Source organism: Ictidomys tridecemlineatus, chromosome 12 (assembly GCF_052094955.1).
Source record: "Ictidomys tridecemlineatus isolate mIctTri1 chromosome 12, mIctTri1.hap1, whole genome shotgun sequence".
In the NCBI taxonomy this organism is placed as follows: Eukaryota; Metazoa; Chordata; class Mammalia; order Rodentia; family Sciuridae; genus Ictidomys; species Ictidomys tridecemlineatus.
This window is the reverse complement of record NC_135488.1, coordinates 77,271,146-77,288,802: the sequence shown is the minus strand read 5'-3', so window position 1 is coordinate 77,288,802 and position 17,657 is coordinate 77,271,146. Positions and strand designations below refer to the sequence as shown.

The 17,657-nt window shown below is 40.6% G+C and overlaps 1 protein-coding gene across 11 annotated transcripts in view; it reads left to right on the top strand.

The window, feature by feature from the left end:
* Eml6 (EMAP like 6) overlaps positions 1-17,657 on the top strand; it is a 255,296-nt gene that overhangs the window by 181,754 nt on the left and 55,885 nt on the right. For all 11 annotated transcript variants that reach the window (XR_013428978.1, XR_013428979.1, XM_078029167.1 and 8 more), the window contains 6 exons: positions 635-837; positions 3,095-3,206; positions 3,477-3,604; positions 8,031-8,172; positions 11,097-11,249; positions 11,773-11,904. Coding sequence is in view for 9 of the 11 variants with exons in the window: in XM_078029167.1 (XP_077885293.1) it covers positions 635-837; positions 3,095-3,206; positions 3,477-3,604; positions 8,031-8,172; positions 11,097-11,249; positions 11,773-11,904 (870 nt within the window). In the remaining 2 variants the exon portion in view is untranslated. The remainder of the gene's footprint in view (positions 1-634; positions 838-3,094; positions 3,207-3,476; positions 3,605-8,030; positions 8,173-11,096; positions 11,250-11,772; positions 11,905-17,657) is intronic.

Sequence of the window (17,657 nt, the reverse complement as noted above, 5' to 3'; positions counted from 1 at the left end):
GGTCCTAGATGGAGCTGGGTGTCTCAGCAATAGGGAGCACTGGGAAATGGGAACACCAAGGGAACAAACTTGATGGTTTGTCACCATAGATACCACCTTCTTCTACATGACAATTGGTTCTCACCCCCAAATTGCTGTGAGAAAAATTGAGGCAGAACGTGTATAGCATGTTTATATTTTACATGTCCAGCCAGTCCTGACTATTTTTCATCAGCATTCATGAAGAATTTCCTTGTGCCCCAAGACACTTGGTCAACCTTTCCTCTGGCTGGCACAAAGCTTTCACTGAGCCTTGGTTAGATGCAAACCTTAGTCTGAGATGCATATTATGTCCTTTCTCTAGTCAGACCCTACTTCCTTAAAGGCAGGAACTCTTGCTTTTCATCTTTATATTCCCCAGCATTGAGCACTGTCAGTTTGCCTGCCACAAAATAGGGACTCACTAAATACTGAATGAATGAATGAGAAATACTTCTATGTTATTTTTGTTTATGATATGCTCCATCATTTTTACACATCTTTCTACATATAATGCTCACACTCTGGGCCTTTCATTGAAGAAAATAGTTTTCCCGTATGCTTATAGAAGGTACCGACTTTTTTTAAAGTAATGTTTACTCTGGGTCTACTCCAGGTGGGGGCTTCACCTCTAAAAGAGGAATTTTTGGAAGTGCTGGAAAACTGGAAACCATGATGTGTGTCTCTTACGGGCGGATGGAAGATCTGGTGTTCTCAGGAGCAGCTACTGGAGATATTTTTATTTGGAAAGATGTCTTACTACTGAAGACAGTGAAAGCTCACGATGGACCTGTGTTTGCTATGTACGCGTTGGATAAGGTGTGGTATGAATTCTTTTCCTCATCAGCCCTCCAAAATTTTAAGGTAGTCTCAAAAGCCTGCTAAGAGGATGCCTGGATCCAAAAATAGCCCTGATTTAGGAAGCTATTATCATGGAAGCTCCAATCAAAAGAAGATAAGGAGAATGCAGATATTTTTATAGTTTCTCTTTTGTTTCTTTATGTGCAATTTCTCCACTTTTTCACACTTGTATTTCTAGCTTTCACCACTAAGAGCCCTTTAAGTGTCCGGATAAATGGGAACTCTGTAGCAGAAGAGTCCTGAAGTATTTCTTCATTGCTGGCTCTTCAGTGACACAATGGATCAAGACCAGGAAGTCCCAAGTGGTTGGACTACTGTTTTACACATCAATTAGTCATGAGCAGAAGTTCTGTTCATAACCAGCTTGCTTCTGTGTAGACAGGTTTAGCTTTTTCTGAAAGTGTTAAAGTGAAGTCTGCTCATGGGATGTAATTCCACTCCCACTCATCTTAGTCTGTCTGCCTAGCTACCCACCTGCTTGCAGTGTTCCCTTACAAAGATGACCTTTACCTTCAGTGTTTTAAAAATACTCTTCACAGTCAACTTGCCTGCAAATACCGGTTTTTTCATTCATTTCTAATTTGCGGTGACACCAGTTTCTCTGTGCTCTCTGACCTCCAGTCTAAGCCATCAACACACCTAAGTAAGCTAACCCTCATTTTTCCACTTACCTTTCCCAGGTACATGCTGATCCCACAACAGAAGTCAGTTCTGTTGTTGCATAATTACGATAGTAGTTTTAGTGCTTAAGCTGTATTCTACTGGCAATTTGGGGTTAAATTGCAGATGTTAGAAAAGATTCAAGCAGAATTCAAAGTTGTGTAGTCCTAGAAGTTGGTGTGATATAACTTGGGAAAACTCTTATTATTTGGGAAGTTAAATTGCAAAATCATGGGGGGGGGGAATAAACAAGGGTATCACAATATAAAGTACTCCATCTAAATTTAACTTGGGGATTGAATCTTCCTGGCTACAAATTCTATGTCGTTGTCCTCAGTAGCATGGGAAATTGCTTCAAAGATCCCACACCTCTGTGAATACCAAAATCTAAGAATGATCCAATCCCTTTCATAAAATGACATAGTGTTTGTATATAACTTTTGTATATGTTACAATACCTAATATTGTAAATACTATATAAATACTTGTAGTTCTGAATTTTTTAGGGAATAATGACAAGAAGAAAAGTATTACAGATGCAGTGCTTTTATTTCCCTTATATTTTCAATCCTCCAAAGATTCAGAGGGCCAATTATAATAAGGATATTTAATGTATTAAACTCCAAAGTAGTATTTCCTGTGAGCTTCATTGAAGTGCATTAAATTAAAAGTTTGAGAAAATAACTCAGTATTTTTTCTTAAAAAAAAAAACTTCCATGAACATTTGGTGTATATGATAAATTGCCAGAAAGGAAAACTAATGAAGCCAATAAATCATAAGCTGGAACAAGAATGAAGATCACTGTTCAGTAGAAGAATGTTCAGCATGTTAAGCTTTTTACTTTCTAGGTTTTATAAAAATTAATCTGGATATTAATTATTATGGAAATTATTGAACAAAACAGCAATATGACTTCATAATATTAAGTACTTAAGTTATTCTTTTTTTTTCTTTTTTTAATTTTTTATTTTTTTTTATTGGTTGCTTAAGTTATTCTTAACAACAAATAATATTTTATCTTGGAAGTTCCTAGTTAATCTTCTAAATATTTAACAATTCCCCCTGTACTGGACCTAGCACCTCACACATGCTAGGCAAGCCCTCTACCACTGAGCTACATCCCCAGTCCTTGACAATTGTTTTTAATTGTGATGTTAATCCCAGTTCATTTGGTGGGTATATATGAGATACCAGGAGCTCTGCTAGGTTTTGAGGCTCTTCCTGTCCCATGGGAATCCATGTTCTGGTTGGGGATCCTGGGCACAGAACCAGCCAGACAATCAAATCCAATGGGCAAGTGCTGACCAGTGGTCTGAAGAAAAGTAATCGACACCCAATAAAAAGACACACAATAAAAATGTGTTTAATCTTCCTAGAGAGATGCTTCCAGGACATGTTACGTGAAGACTGTTATCACCAGATTTTTTCAGTCTTATATACTTGGAAAGAAAACGTACACAAAGCTGCCTTACCCAAGAGGCAGTCCTATTGGGGCCAGGTGGGTGAGTGGCCATTTTGCCGTGTATAAAATACCTGCCATCTGTGCCTTTACAGGGCTTTGTAACGGGTGGAAAAGATGGAATCGTGGAGCTCTGGGATGATATGTTTGAGAGATGCTTGAAGACTTATGCCATTAAAAGAGCAGCGTTGTCAACTAGCTCAAAAGGTGCCACTCCTGAATATGCTGTAGAAGCCTTTCTGTTCGTGGGAATGGAAAAGACAGTACTAAACGTCTTGTAGTAATAGCTCATAACCCAGCCAGTTCTCTTTCTTACATAGTTAGGGCTTTTAGTCCCTGGTAGAAACGTCAAGGATGATTGTCCAGTACCTAGTACTTTGGGGTTTTTTTATGTTGGATTTTTTTATAGTTCCAATCTATAGTAAGAGTCAGCCTTGTCATTGTATTAAATGCAATATCCCCTCCCCCACCCCCCAGGCCTGCTTTTGGAAGATAACCCTTCAATTCGTGCCATCACTCTGGGACATGGTCATATCCTGGTGGGAACGAAAAATGGAGAGATTCTGGAAATCGATAAGAGTGGCCCAATGACTCTGCTGGTTCAGGTACCATGTTTGTACATGTCGTAAACCACAGTTGACAACAGGACTGGGACTAGGTTAAGGCAAGAGGGCTCCTTAGGGTTCAAAGCCTGCTTAACCCCTCCCAGGATTGTGCTGTGCCGGATACCTGCTGAACTCGGCCCTCTGCTTAGGGTTTTACCTGTAAAGGACAGAGATCTGGTCTCATCTGAGTCTCAGTAAAGGAAGGGACCCCTTTCAGTCTCACTCAGGTTATTAGCAGAATTCAGTTCCTTGTGCTTGTAGGATTGAGGCTTCATTTTTTGCTGACTCTTGGCCAGAGGCCACCTTCAAACTAAAAAATGTCCACAGTTCCTTGGCATATAGGGTCTCCAGTAGCCACTCAATTTTTCAAAGCCAGCAAGAAAGAAAAAGATTATATACTAAAATCTTATATAACATAATCATATCATCACATACATCTCATCGGGAACATTCTGTCACTTCTGCCATGTTCTCTTGGTTGAAAACAAGCCACAGGTCAGGCCACACTCAGAAGGAGGTGATTATGCTACAGTGTGAAAACTAGGAGGCTTGCAAGGATCCCCCTGCAAGTCCGTCCATTAAGGTCCACCCTGCCACACACAGAATACCCCCACAAGAGCTGTATGCCATGACAGTACCTGCTTGCATCATCCAAATCAGGCTCAAATATGGACAAGGTCCTCTCCATCTGTTTATCCATAAAACTAAGCCACGTTATCCACTTCCTACAAATGTGCAAGTGCTTCATCAGATCCTGTGCCTCACTTAGTTCTTAGCCTTCTCTCCCGTGGCCACATTAATTTAATGTCCTTCCCCTTCAAGAATCATACTTAAGTAAAATCAGAAGAAAATGAACATCAGCAGCGTCCTCAAAGAGCAGAGATGATAAAATCACACCTCGGGGGTGGGAGATGGGAGGAAGTCCCTCCTGGTCTGGTGATGCATGGAGCAAACCAAACCTGTGGGGAGTTGGGGAGCTTCACTTCATTCCCCAGATCCAATCCATGCCTGCAGGCTTGCTGCATTAAGGGCTAACTCCAAAATCCCACTGAGAGAATCCTGTTCCTGGGGAACAGGTCTGTATACACAACATGGCTCAGAATTCCATGCAAGGTTTTGAAAATACATATGCCCAAGCCCACCCTGAATATGCTAAAAAGAATCTGCTTACCAAAAACCAAAATAAAACAAAAAAAACCCCATTCAATCAAATCTCAAAACCTCTAGCTAATTGTGCCAGGTAGCCGGGCTGAAAACCATGCTGGAGGTTAATTCCTTGAGGCATGACTTATTTGTTATCAGGTATTCTGGCTTCTGTTATTTCCTTTCAAACTAACATCTTCTTCTTTCTGGCCGTAGGTCTTATTTTTTAAATGCTTGTACTAGTGCATTATAGTTATACATACCAGCGGGGTCCATTTTCGCATAATCGTACATGCATGAAATTTAATTTGCTCCATTTCAGTTCCCAGCCTCCTCTTTCCCTCCCCGCCTCCCTCCCTCTACTCCCCTTTCTCTACTTTCCTGGTCTTCCTTCTATTTATTTACTTTTATTAATTGATGCTTTATAGATGTACATAAAGGTGGAATTCCCTGTGGTATCTTTATGTACGCACATAGTGTAATGGTGTCAAATTCGTTCTGAGTTCTCTTCTCTTTCCCATCTCTCTTCCCGCCCCTTCAATCTCCTTCTGATCTTCCCTCTAATCTTATGAGATCTCACCCCTCCCCATTTTCTCCCTTATTTTGCTCTAGCCTTCGTGTATGAGAGAAAACATTTTACCCTTGATTTTCTGAGTCTGGCTTATATCACTTAGCATGATATTCTCCAGCTCCATCCATTTACTGGCAAATGACATAATTTCATTCTTCTTTATGGCTGAGTGAAACTCCATTGTGTATGTATAACCACATTTTCATTATTCATTCATCTTTTGACAGGCATCTGAGCTGGTTCCATAATAAGTTCTTACTTAATATTATTGAAAAGTATTTGTTTTCGACCCCCAAATGTTTGGGAGTTTGAATTGTTTCCATTCATACTGTATTGCTAAATACTTTGCGAGATTTATACTGTAACATGATTTGACACTTAAGATTTAAACTGTTTTCTAATTTTGTGAAGTGTTATGTTATAATTGAGATTATTTTGTTTAAATATGTTTTTAAACTGATGGTCAAGGCATTTTACATTTTGGTTCTTTAAAATTCTATTCTTTCCTATATTTCATTCTGTTGCTCTAATAATAACCTCCACCATCACTTACTGAGCACCTAGTATGTGTCAGTCAGTGCCCTTGTATGGCATTTCTCTCTCATCACCAGTACAGCTTTGTACAGACTTGTCTTATAAGTGAGGGATCAAAGCCCAACACATGCCCACAGTCACATACTGAGGACTGCAGATCTAGGACTCAAGCCAAGACCTATCAGATACTAGCCCCTTCTCTTCCACTACACCAGACTGTTCCCACAGGTTTATTGGCCATGGACAAGGTTCAGCTCCCTGAGATGTTGGTGACCAGGTGAGCAGGTAGGAATAGGAGTTTCCTGTTCCCTCAGGTCACAGTGCTGACCTGGGAGAAGACAAACTAACTGTAAGACCGCCATCTGCCCTGCATTGGGAAGATTTCAGAAGCCCTTTTCCGGTTACACTTGGAAAGGATCATTTATTGTTTCAGAGAAGGAAGGCTAGTTTGGAGGAGAGGGAATAAGTGATGTGCAGTGAATTATGAAATTTCCATTGTGCATACTTTTTGAATATAATCAACTATTACATAGTTTGAGGGTGATTAGTAGCAAAATAAGATCCTAGGCCCATTTCCTTGTGTCATTCAGGATACTTCTGGCCTGTCTACTCCTGTGTTATACAGGAATTGAAATAATTAGATTAAGGAAATATGATTTTGAAAGTAAGTATGAGGCAGCAGTTTGAAAGGTCTTCCGGATCTGCAACCCTGTCCTCAAGTAAAATGTCCAAAAGAGTTTGACCCATAGAAAGGCCCCTGCAGGGCCACTCTGGGAGGATATGGAATACCTGTGCTGTCTCTGATTGTGTCTCGGAGTGGGAGGCTTCTGAAGAATAAGGGATGCAAGGTATGTCCAGGGATAATAAATGAAAAAAACAATATCTTTCCACTTTAACTGCACATTTTCTCAGATATTTGAATGTCAGTTGTATTTGGAACTTTCCATATTCTACCAAATTATTGTTTTGCTCAAATAGTCTTCCAACTAAATTGAAATCATCCAATTTCTCTTTGGAACACCACCTGTTCCCACTAAGCATTCCAGCTACAGTCACCTTTTAGATGCCTTTCATGGTCTTTCTTTTTTTTTTTTTTTTTTATTGCTGGAAGCTTTTTTTTTTATTTTTTTTTCCCAACATCATTCTTTTTTTTTTCCCAACATCATTCTTTTTTTTTTAACATTTTTTTATTGGTTGTTCACAGCATTACAAAGCTCTTGACATATCATATTTCATACATTAGATTGAAGTGGGTTATGAACTCCCAGTTTTACCCCAAATGCAGATTGCAGAATCACGTCGGTTATACATCCACAATTTTACATAATGCCCTATTAGTAACTGTTGTATCTTTCATGGTCTTTCTATTTGCTTCACTATGAAAAGTCTTTTTATAATTAGTCACTAAAAATCAGAAATTCAGTAAACAATCTAGTTTATTTATTGCTCCGTAGCACTAATCTCTCCTTTATACTCCTTTACTGAATGATAGATTATAGTAATTAAATTTATTTCCTTCCCTTAAGTGTATGCATGGTAAGATACAGGTTGTGGAATTGGTCCTGTGCAAATTAAGCCCCTTTCAGTTTTCTGATGTTTATTGTTGGCACATGTAGAAAGCAATTTGTGAACAAATGCTGATTCTGAGCTATACTCAGGGCAAACAAAAGAAAAATTTAAATTTATTTCAAATGCTATGCAAAGGACTAACATTGTATAAATAAGAATATTGCTGTCCCAGTCCATGACAAAGATAGGTGGTACCTACTTCTTTTAGAATATCATTTTATTGGAGGAAGTGGTTTGTGTGTTTGTGATCAAGCTGTTTAACTAGGACGTACATACACATATGTTATTCAGTGTAACACAGAATAAAAGGTGGGCATTTCACAATTCACCTGGATATTTATTTCCAAATGGGAAAATGTTTGGCCTCATACATAACCTGTAAGCAATTAATACTTGCTTTTCAAAAGAATGCTTTTAGCATCATGTAGACCTAGCTTTAAGTTCATGTTCAAGTGAAAAAATTATTCAATGCAATTGTTTTGGCCTGAGGAAGCTCTGTGTGTATTCATTTCTGAACCTGTCTGCTATATTCTTGGGCTGGACAGGGCTGAAAAAGGCCTTGTAGGAAGCATGAGCTGAGTTTCCATTGCCCTGGTTCCTTTCCTACAGGGGCACATGGAGGGAGAAGTGTGGGGATTGGCAGCTCACCCTCTCCTGCCCATCTGTGCAACAGTGAGTGATGACAAAACCCTTCGGATCTGGGAATTATCCTCGCAGCACCGTATGTTGGCAGTACGGAAACTCAAAAAAGGTACAGAACACCACCTTTACACATCATAAAAGTATTTACAAGCAACAGAATAGGTTGAATTCAACCATTCATTCAACTGATATTTATAGATAGCTCCTGTAATATGCCTGACCCCCAAATATGCTAGCAATAGGAATTCAGAGGTCACTGTGCAGGTAAATCTAAGCACAAGAAAGTTTTCCCAGAAGGCTGGCCTGATAGAGCAGTGCCCTGGCTCTGCTGTTCACCATTTTCCTTGTACTGCACAGACATTTGCCACCTGGGGGCAATATGTTCTTCTTCTTCTCATCCAGAGCTATGGGAGTCAGTTGAAGCACATCAACTTGTAAAGAATGCTATTTATCTTTGTTACTAACAGTCTCCAGAACTTATTCCTGAAAAGTGAAGGTCAGTTATAATAGAAAAATAATACTTAATATCATATGATGAACAGCTATGTACCAACATATCCACACTAGAATTAAGAGGAACACCAGGAGGTACCAAGTCAGCAAACATTTGCTGAGTAGCTTCTGTGTGTCAGACACTGGGGACCCCGAGGTAGCATGACTTATCTCTAGTGTCAGAAATGGACAGTATTTGAACAGAGTCCCAGCAACAGGTGGCCCATTCAAATTTGGTAATTTGAGAAGAGTCTAAAAATGGGACTCTTTATAAAAGGGGGTAGGAAATGACTGGGGATGGTACAGCACTATGCAGTTAGTACCAGCAGGTTCCATTGCAAGCCTTGGACCCAAAGGGGAGAGGAGGGAGGGATCGCTAGAACTTTGAAAATAAGAGCCGTGAGATGGCACCTTGAGAGGAGCTATGACCGTCAGCCAAGAGAGGCAGTGACCACAGCCAGCACACAGTGACCCTGAAGGAGGAAGCTAGGGGAACAAGCACCCCAGCCTCCTATCTTCCTCCATCCCTCCAGTCACCTGCCATGCTCCTCCATGGCCACATAAAATCAGAAACCCTAGGGCAAGGGAGCCCCTGATGTAGTCCTCCCAGGCCAGCTTAAAGCACAGAGCAGGTGGGCAAGGGTAAAAAGGAAATGTGAAGGGTAAATTGAAGCTGTCCCACACAAACCTTCCTGGGACCACTTCATCAGGCAAGTGATGCTGATTGCTGAGGCTCAATGGGTCTGTAAAAGTTCTTAAGACAGGAAAGAATGAGATTGACCTTACCACATCTGTACTGGGTAGTTTATAATCAAAGAGAGATGTGTTCTAGAGGAATATGTAAAATGAAAACCAGTGTCAAGATAGCAGTTAACAGTGGTGAGCTCTCGACCCTGCTGGCACTACACATTCAGTCTGCACAGAAACCCAGCAGCTGGCCTCTCTTATTACCACTTGCAGATTAGGAAACTGATTAGGCACAGGGTACTTTAGTAGTTTTCCTAAGGTCACAGCTACTAAATGGTGGAACTGAATTCAAACACAGGCAGGGTGGCCCCAGAGAGCCCACCTGTGGCTACCACATGATGTGGTCTCCCTCCACCACATTGTCTCTTTGCCCTACATGCCTGGGCCTGGTAAGTGGTGGAGCCAGGATCCCAGCCCAGGTGAGAGTCTCAAGCACGTATTTAATCACTATAAGACTGAATGGTTTGGCCTCTAATTTATAATGGGGAAATGAAAACAGGTCCTCAGTGTGGAGAATTCAAATGTCAGTCAATGGACTTTATTCCCTGGGTTAAAAATTAGTTCAAAGGAACAAGTATCAATACATCTTAGATAGGACGATAGTTCAACCCAGTTTCCTCCAGTTATTCTGGTGTAATCATTAACAACTCCCATTTTTCACTTTCAAAAGTGCCCTGGTGTGTACAGTGAGTTATGGTTTTCCTAATCCTGATGAGTCTCTGAAAAACAGGCTCATCTTTTCATTCTCTCATTACCAGCACCATGATTGACTTTTGAGTAAGCAAATAAATGCCAAGTGAACGAATGATGCAATATATCATTTAGTTGAGTCAGTTTGAAGTTCCCAGCATGACCATAGCTTTCGGTATACAATGAACAGTGACTGGAGTTCAGTTTGAGATGCCTCAGCACAAGGCTGTATGGCCACTACACGGCTGTGCTTACCACAGTTGTGACAGCAATCTGAAATGGATTGTGGTGATGGTTGCACAATTCTATGATCATAATAAGAACTATTAGATTCTATACTTTGGGTGAATTGTATGATATATAAATTACATCTCAGTAAAGCTATTTGGAAAAAAAAATGGTCACAGGGATGGGTATGTTCTTTAGTAGGCTTTCTACTAAACATACCTCCTCAAAGTTCATGCTCCTCACTTGGAAATGCCACACCAAGCAGCAGAAAGCATGGCTCATGCAGCACCACCATCCATATGCTGCTTAGTTTCAGAAAGCCCCCCTTGAGAGAATGCTGTTATATTGCCTTCTTCCTGTGACAGAAGAGGCAGGTCCAGAATCTTCCACCTCTAGAACTGTGCATTATGCATGAGGCAGAGAAGTGGGGGTGAATAATGAGGTTTTTCAAATATAACAAGTTTGTACATAAGGCACAATATCCAAAAAGCAGTCTCTAGAAATTTTCTTGCAGAACTTAACATTCTTAAACATTTCCTCTTTCCTGAGAAAGCCAAGTAGAGGATATATTAATCTTTTCCTCCTTTCTGCTGTTCGCCCAAATTGTCTTTTGAAAACTCCAGGTATTTAGATACTAAGAAATAAATGATAAACCTTATGAAAATTGGAAATCTTTTTGACATTATGATGATTGTCCTCGGATTTGAAGGAAAGAGATGTTTGAAGTTACGAAGTTACAGTTCTCATCAACGTAGTGTTTAAGATCCAGTCATGTGTCCATTTGTAATGCCCGGTGCAGGTTTTAGCCATCTCTCCATTTGGTTTGCTCGATGGCTGGTGCTGGGTGGCAAGTGTTCTTTGTGGATTCTTTCATAGGTGGAAGATGCTGTGCCTTCTCCCCTGATGGGAAAGCCTTAGCCGTGGGCCTGAATGACGGGAGTTTCCTGGTGGTGAATGCTGACACCGTTGAAGACATGGTGTCCTTCCATCACAGAAAAGAAATGATCTCTGATATTAAATTCTCAAAAGGTAAAGATGACAGTGGAGACTGAGAAATGTCACAGTCTTGGAGCAAAAAAAGAACTATGAGAATGAACTATTTTATTTATTTTTACAATTCCTTTTTTAAGCTATTTTTTATTCTTTTTATTTATACATGACAGTAGAATGTATTTTGACATACATACAAGGAGCATAACTTCCCATTCTAGTGGTCGTACATGATGTGGAGTTACACTGGTTGCGTATTCATATATGAATGTAGGAAAGTTATGTCTGATTCATTCTACTGTCTTTCCTATTCCCATCCTCCCTTCCTTCCTTCCTTCCTTCCTTCTCTTTTGTCTGATCCAATGAACTTCAATTCTTCTCCCCACCCCTTTATTGTGTGTTAGCATCCACATATCAGAGAGTATATTTAGCCTTTGGAAACTGAAAACCCAAAGAATAAACTATTAAATGTCTCTTTGACCTTGTTCCTATTTTACTAGTTTCTTGGAAACAAATTCCCATATAAAGTATTTTGGTGTTAACTGCACATTTATCTTCATAGATACAGGAAAATACTTAGCTGTGGCATCCCATGATAACTTTGTGGATATTTACAATGTACTGACAAGCAAGAGGGTTGGCATCTGTAAAGGAGCTTCTAGTTACATTACACACATTGACTGGGACTCTAGAGGTAAAGTATGTTGTGACTTTTAAGGTATATTTCTGTTTTTTTAAAAAAAAAAAAACAACGTTCATTCATATATTGTTTCTAGAGAAAAAGTTGAGTTTTAGCAAAAAGTTGGGCAAGGGGAACTCACAATAATATAATGTACTATAAATTTGTAGCCTAGAAGCAGCTGCCATTACCATTTTGGGTGTTTTCCCATATTTTAAAAATAATTGTTATTGTTGTCATCATTGTTGATTCAGGTCATTGAGTTTTAGGACTGTTGCAGACACACAGTGCCTTCTGTTACCACACAAACCACGACCTTGCCTTTGGGTTCAGCAGGCTCTGTCCTTACCCTGGGTTTCTTCCTCCTTCCCACTTTCCCCTTTTCTCCACCTCCTGGAGAACTGCCCCTAAAAGCTCCAGCAATTTCCATATTCCAATGGAGACAGAAAGCCAGATCCAGCTTGCCTAAAGTCCCTTGGCTTTCCCAAGCTCCCAGCCTACCCTCTGCCTCATCCAAGTCATGCCCACAAACGTCATGAAGACCCGTTTATTTAATACATCAAGCTTCTACCATTTGTAAAGACTTAAGCCAGAAAATATGGAGGATCTAGAAGTGAGACATGGCCCCTCTCTGTGGAACTTACAGCCTTTACAACTTAGTGAGAGACATGCTTGGGCTGAACTAACACAAGAACAAGAACATAAACTGGGTAAGGTGTGGAGGAGTGAGTCATAGGAAGTGGTGAGCCCAGGCTAGGATGGGTCTAGTCAATACTGGGGTGGGATATCAGTGCTATAGAGTAGGTGACTTTTAGATCCTATTCTAGTGATTTGGCTGATGTTTAGAGGCTGGAACAGGCATTTAGGAATGGGCAGGGTTGGTGCTTTTAAAGAAGTCAGGGTCCGTCTTGGAAGAAAAGCACCAGCACACTGTGTGCTCTGAGGAAGAGGCTCCCAGGGGAATCCATGGAGCCTTCATAAAAGGAATGGCCTTCCAGGTGGATCTTTAAAGATGTGCAGAAACTCACTAAACAGTAAAAGTCAAGGAAGAACATTCCAGGTGAAGGGAGTATGGCCTGCAAAGCCTCCAAGGTGGAAAGAACAGGAGGTTAAGAAGTGGTGAGTAATGCCCAGTGGACAGGATGCAGGGGAAGCAACGTGGAAAGGCAGTAAAAAGGGACTCTTGCCTTATGCTAGGAAGTTAACATTGAACTTTATTTCACAGGCACTAGGTGACTCCAGGTTATTTAGAGCAGGGCATTCTCTAGCATCGCAAGCAGGAAATGAACCTAGAGTTGGACAGCAACTAATGTAAGTCAGAGAAAGAAGTGGCAAGGGCCTGGGCCAAGAAAAGGTTACTTCCAAGACCCCAGAGTGTTTCTTAAAACAATAGGCAGAGACTAGGGCTCAGCAGTCTTTGTGCTGGGCAGGTTTTTGGTTGTGGCTGGACCTGCCTCACTGGAATTCAGGCTATTTCAGCTTTATAGCCTGCAGGAGTTTTATAGAGTACAGTAGATAGAGGAAGGCATGAGATTTATTGTAAAAGGAAAAAGAACTCAACAAGGGCAAAGGGAGATCAGATAAGTCCCTTTTGCTTTCATGTCAGGGACGTACGTGCCAGCCACAGTGCTGAGAGCTTAGGCTGAAATTTATGATCAGGCAGGACACTGGTGCCTGAGTCACTTAGGAACTTGGGAGGCCAAGTGGGTAGGCGGAAGCAGCTGTTTCTCAAACCCCTTCTTTGATATTCCTTGTTTTATCATTTGAAAAAAAGCAGTGATTTCCCCTTTTTATTCTCCTCTAGTTGAGATAGGGTATAATGACTTTTATTTGAAATCCACCGCACACAAACACGCCACCTGTCACAGGTGTGACATCTCACCACCACAAGTACTATTAAGGGCTAAAACTTATTACCTATTATTGAGGACCAAAAGAAAATGAGTTATATGAAGACAAAGTTTTCATTGGGAGGATTTTTCAGAAAATTATTTTTAATGGTGGCAAAATACATATGCAATTGATCATCTTGATCTTAAATATACAGTTCAAGGCATTCGTGTTGTTAGGCAACCATCACCACTAATCATCCTCTTTTCACCTTGTAAAACTGAAACTCCATACCCATTAGACAGTGACTGCCCATCCCTCCAGTCCCTGGCAACCACTATTCTGCTTTGTTTTTACAGATAGACTATTCTAGGACCTTATAGAAGTAGAATTGCACAGTATTATTTTTTTTTGTAACCAGCTTATTTTACTTAATATTAGGCACCCAGGGCTCATCCATGCTATAGCTTGTGTCAGAATTCCCTTCCTTTTTAAGGCTGAATAATATCCATATTTTGCTTGTTTGTTCCTCTGTCGATGGAGACTTGAGCTACTTTCACATTTTAGCTGTTGTAAATAATACTACTATGAACCTGGGTGCAAAATATCTTTTCAAGATCCTGCTTTCAGTTCTTTGGCGTGTATAGCCAGGAAGGGGACTTCGGGATCATATGTAGTTCTATTTTTAAGTTTATGAAGAACCACTGTCCTATTTTTGACAGCAGCTGCACCATTTTACTTCATCACAATCAGTACACAAGGGTTCTACTTTTCTACATTCTTGCCAACACTTGTTATTTTCTGTTTTTATTTTGATAGTGACCACCTAATGGGTATGAAGTGACACCTCATTTTTGGGAGTGCAGGGGCTGGGAGAGCAGGTAGAGGTATCAGGGATTGAACCCAGGGAATCTTACCCACTGAGCCACATCCCCATCCCTTTTTTGTTTTTGTTTTTAAGACAGGGTCTCACGAAATTGCTTAGGCTAAGTTGCTGAGGCTGCTCTCAAACTTGCAAACATCCTGCCTCAACCTCCCAAATCACTGGGATTGCAGGTGTGAACCTCCACGCCCGGCTCACTGTCATTTTGATGTGCATTTGGAGAATTGTTTTTTGTTTGGTTTTTTTGTTTTGTTTTGTTTTGTTTTTTTGTTTTTTAATTCTGCGAGTGTGCAGGTCCTGTGTCAGATACTGGGGATTAAAGAGGAGTAAGTCCAGGATGGAAAGCACAAGATCTTGGCTAAGATCAGTGTGTCACTGCCATGGTAGGTCTTGGATAAGGATCTGTGTCAGGTGCCTCATCTAGAAGCTGTCTCCCACTTGGTGGGAGAGGGGCAAAATTTACTATGTCTATAATTCTACCCAAGTCCAGCCTCCTGGAGCTCAGACCCACAGAAAGGGGACTGGGAGTAAGGAAGAGGAAGCCAACGTGATTGTGGTGGTGGGATGTCACACCTGTGATGGGTCCCTTCAGTCAAGGTGAGGGTGTCAGACCAAATGGTTTCTATGACTTGAGTATAAAGTAGAATACTTGTGATTTTTAGAGAGGAATTATACCATTTGGAGAATAAGAACAGGTGTACCCATGAATCTTCCCTGGTTTAATTCCAGTCCCATTAGCTATGAGACATGTCATCCTGATATCCAGGTCCCAAAATGCCTGGAGAATGTGCCACACTGCCTCAGGATCAGGCTACCCTTCCACAGAGGGGACCTGGAGGGTCTGGCTGGGGCAGTGAGCAGAATTTAGAAGCAGGGATCTATTTCATCCCTTTGATCCTGTCAGAAATAGTGAAAGCATTTGCCAGAGCCAGCTGGCTCCTTAGGGCAGAGATGGCGCAGCTGTGACAGCCTTCCGGCCCTCAGCCTGCAGCAATCGCAGGTCCCAGGAAAACCGGAAAGTGCATCCACCTTTTGCAAAAACATGAGATACTCTGAATGAAAGTTCCTGTGTGTGATGCTAGAGAAATAATATATGGAAAGAGAGAAAACACGGAAGCACGTATTCTAGATGCTACAAGTTCATTTCTAGAAATGTGATCTTTTGCCAATTAACAGTTTGAGCCATCGTAGGACATTTCCTTTCTATTTTCATTGCCAATGGGCCTGATAAGTCTGATACATGTAGTACGACTTTGGGAATTATTCTAACCAGTAAATTATGTGGCGACTGGAATAACACATGTGACTCACTTTGTAGACAATAAAACTGTGTGCCTGAAAGATGTCTGATTTACTCTACCTTAGTAATGAGGACAGTGTTTCAGTCCCCTCATTCTGCATAAGAAGACTTCTAGTGAATGAAGACTTGAGAATTCCAAAAGGATAGGGTTCCTATTTGTCAGAAGGAATTACGTATGGGTTTTATCCTATCTTTTTCTTCTTTGCTCCTTCTCTGCCCTCTGAAGATTTCAATGGTGATATATATCTAGGTCTGTATGATATAGATATAGATCCACAGCAGCAGAGAGAAAAGAGTAGTGACCTAAATATTTTCTCTATGCTTAAAAAAATACATAATAACAACTGCAGTAAATTTCAGGGGGCTATAAGCATACCCATAAATTTGCCTTCCTAACCCAAGAATAGATTTTTTTTTTAATTATTCACCTCCTAGGTTAAGAAATAGAAACCCAAACTAGCTTAACTTTTAAAATAATTATGAAGGACCGTTCGCCAGAGAGATCTAGGAATATCTGATAGAATCTAGAACAGGAAGCCGTATCTCCAGAGAAACTGGCTTTAGGAATGAACTAGAAAATAGAGACTGAGCAAGCAGTTCCTCTCCTGTTCCCCTCCTCCTCTGTGGCAGCTGCTCTTGGCACCCACTGCTCTTCTGGGCCTGTGTCTGCCTTTGGCCTCTCAGCATAGCCCAGTCTCAGCTGCCCCCAAATGCATTCATGATCCCAAAGTCACATCTCATACCAGCTGGGCCCTCCTGGGTCACTGTCTGTGTCTAGAGTTAAACTTGGTCATAGGGGCCTGGGCCTCAGTGGGGACCAGTTCTCAGAAAGGAGTACAGACAGTGGGTACCCCACTAGGTGTCTGTGACACCATGTGGCACTTCTGGTGCTTGCTCTGTGTTATATTCTTGTAATCATAAAATGCCTCGCTCACAATATTTTAGTCTTTTGTTGCTGTTCATTCAGATGTTAGATTTTTTTTTAAGCAAGTATTATCTTTAAAACTAGTGTAAAGTGCACTGTTGGGATCATCTGAGAATTACAATCCTCTGAGTTCTCTTAGTATCTCTTAGCCAAAAATTCATCTAAAACTTTGCCACATTCAAAGAAGATCTTCAATTGAACCCTTTAATCCTCTTCCCACATGCTTTGTTATCTGCAATCACTTTTGAAAGCCCTAAAAATATAATTGCAGATATATTTAGTTCTTTGGAAAAAGTATTGATAACTCATTTTCTTTCAAAAGCTAAAAAGACAAAGATGATTTAATTCCCTCTTCTCTCGTTTGTATTTGATTAGCCATGAAGTCAGAAAACAATATCCATTGTAGAGGACAAGTTTTCAGATTCCCTTGCTCCTAAGGGTTCAGGGAGTCCCCAATCAGCCACGTGCTAACTCACCAAATTAGAAACAGAATTCAGTAAAGAAATAAAAGAATCTTGCATTTAATTTATCACTCTTTAAGGTTAGCTGAGCTAGATTTCAGACCCAGCGGGTGCCTACTTAAACATTAAAGAATGTGATATAACCACAGAGTTCTTTTGGGAGGGGGCCTTTTTTTTCCCAAGGACATTTTAAGACTACTAGATATACTTAGATGTGGGGGTGGGGGGTGAAAGAAGGAAGAAGGTTATTTTATACAGACATATGCTGAATTCTTTGTAGATCAAATATTATGATGTCTGAGATTTGCTTCAAAATAAACTGTGGTGCGATGGTCAGAGGAGTTTATGAGACAGGCCTGGCCATGAGTG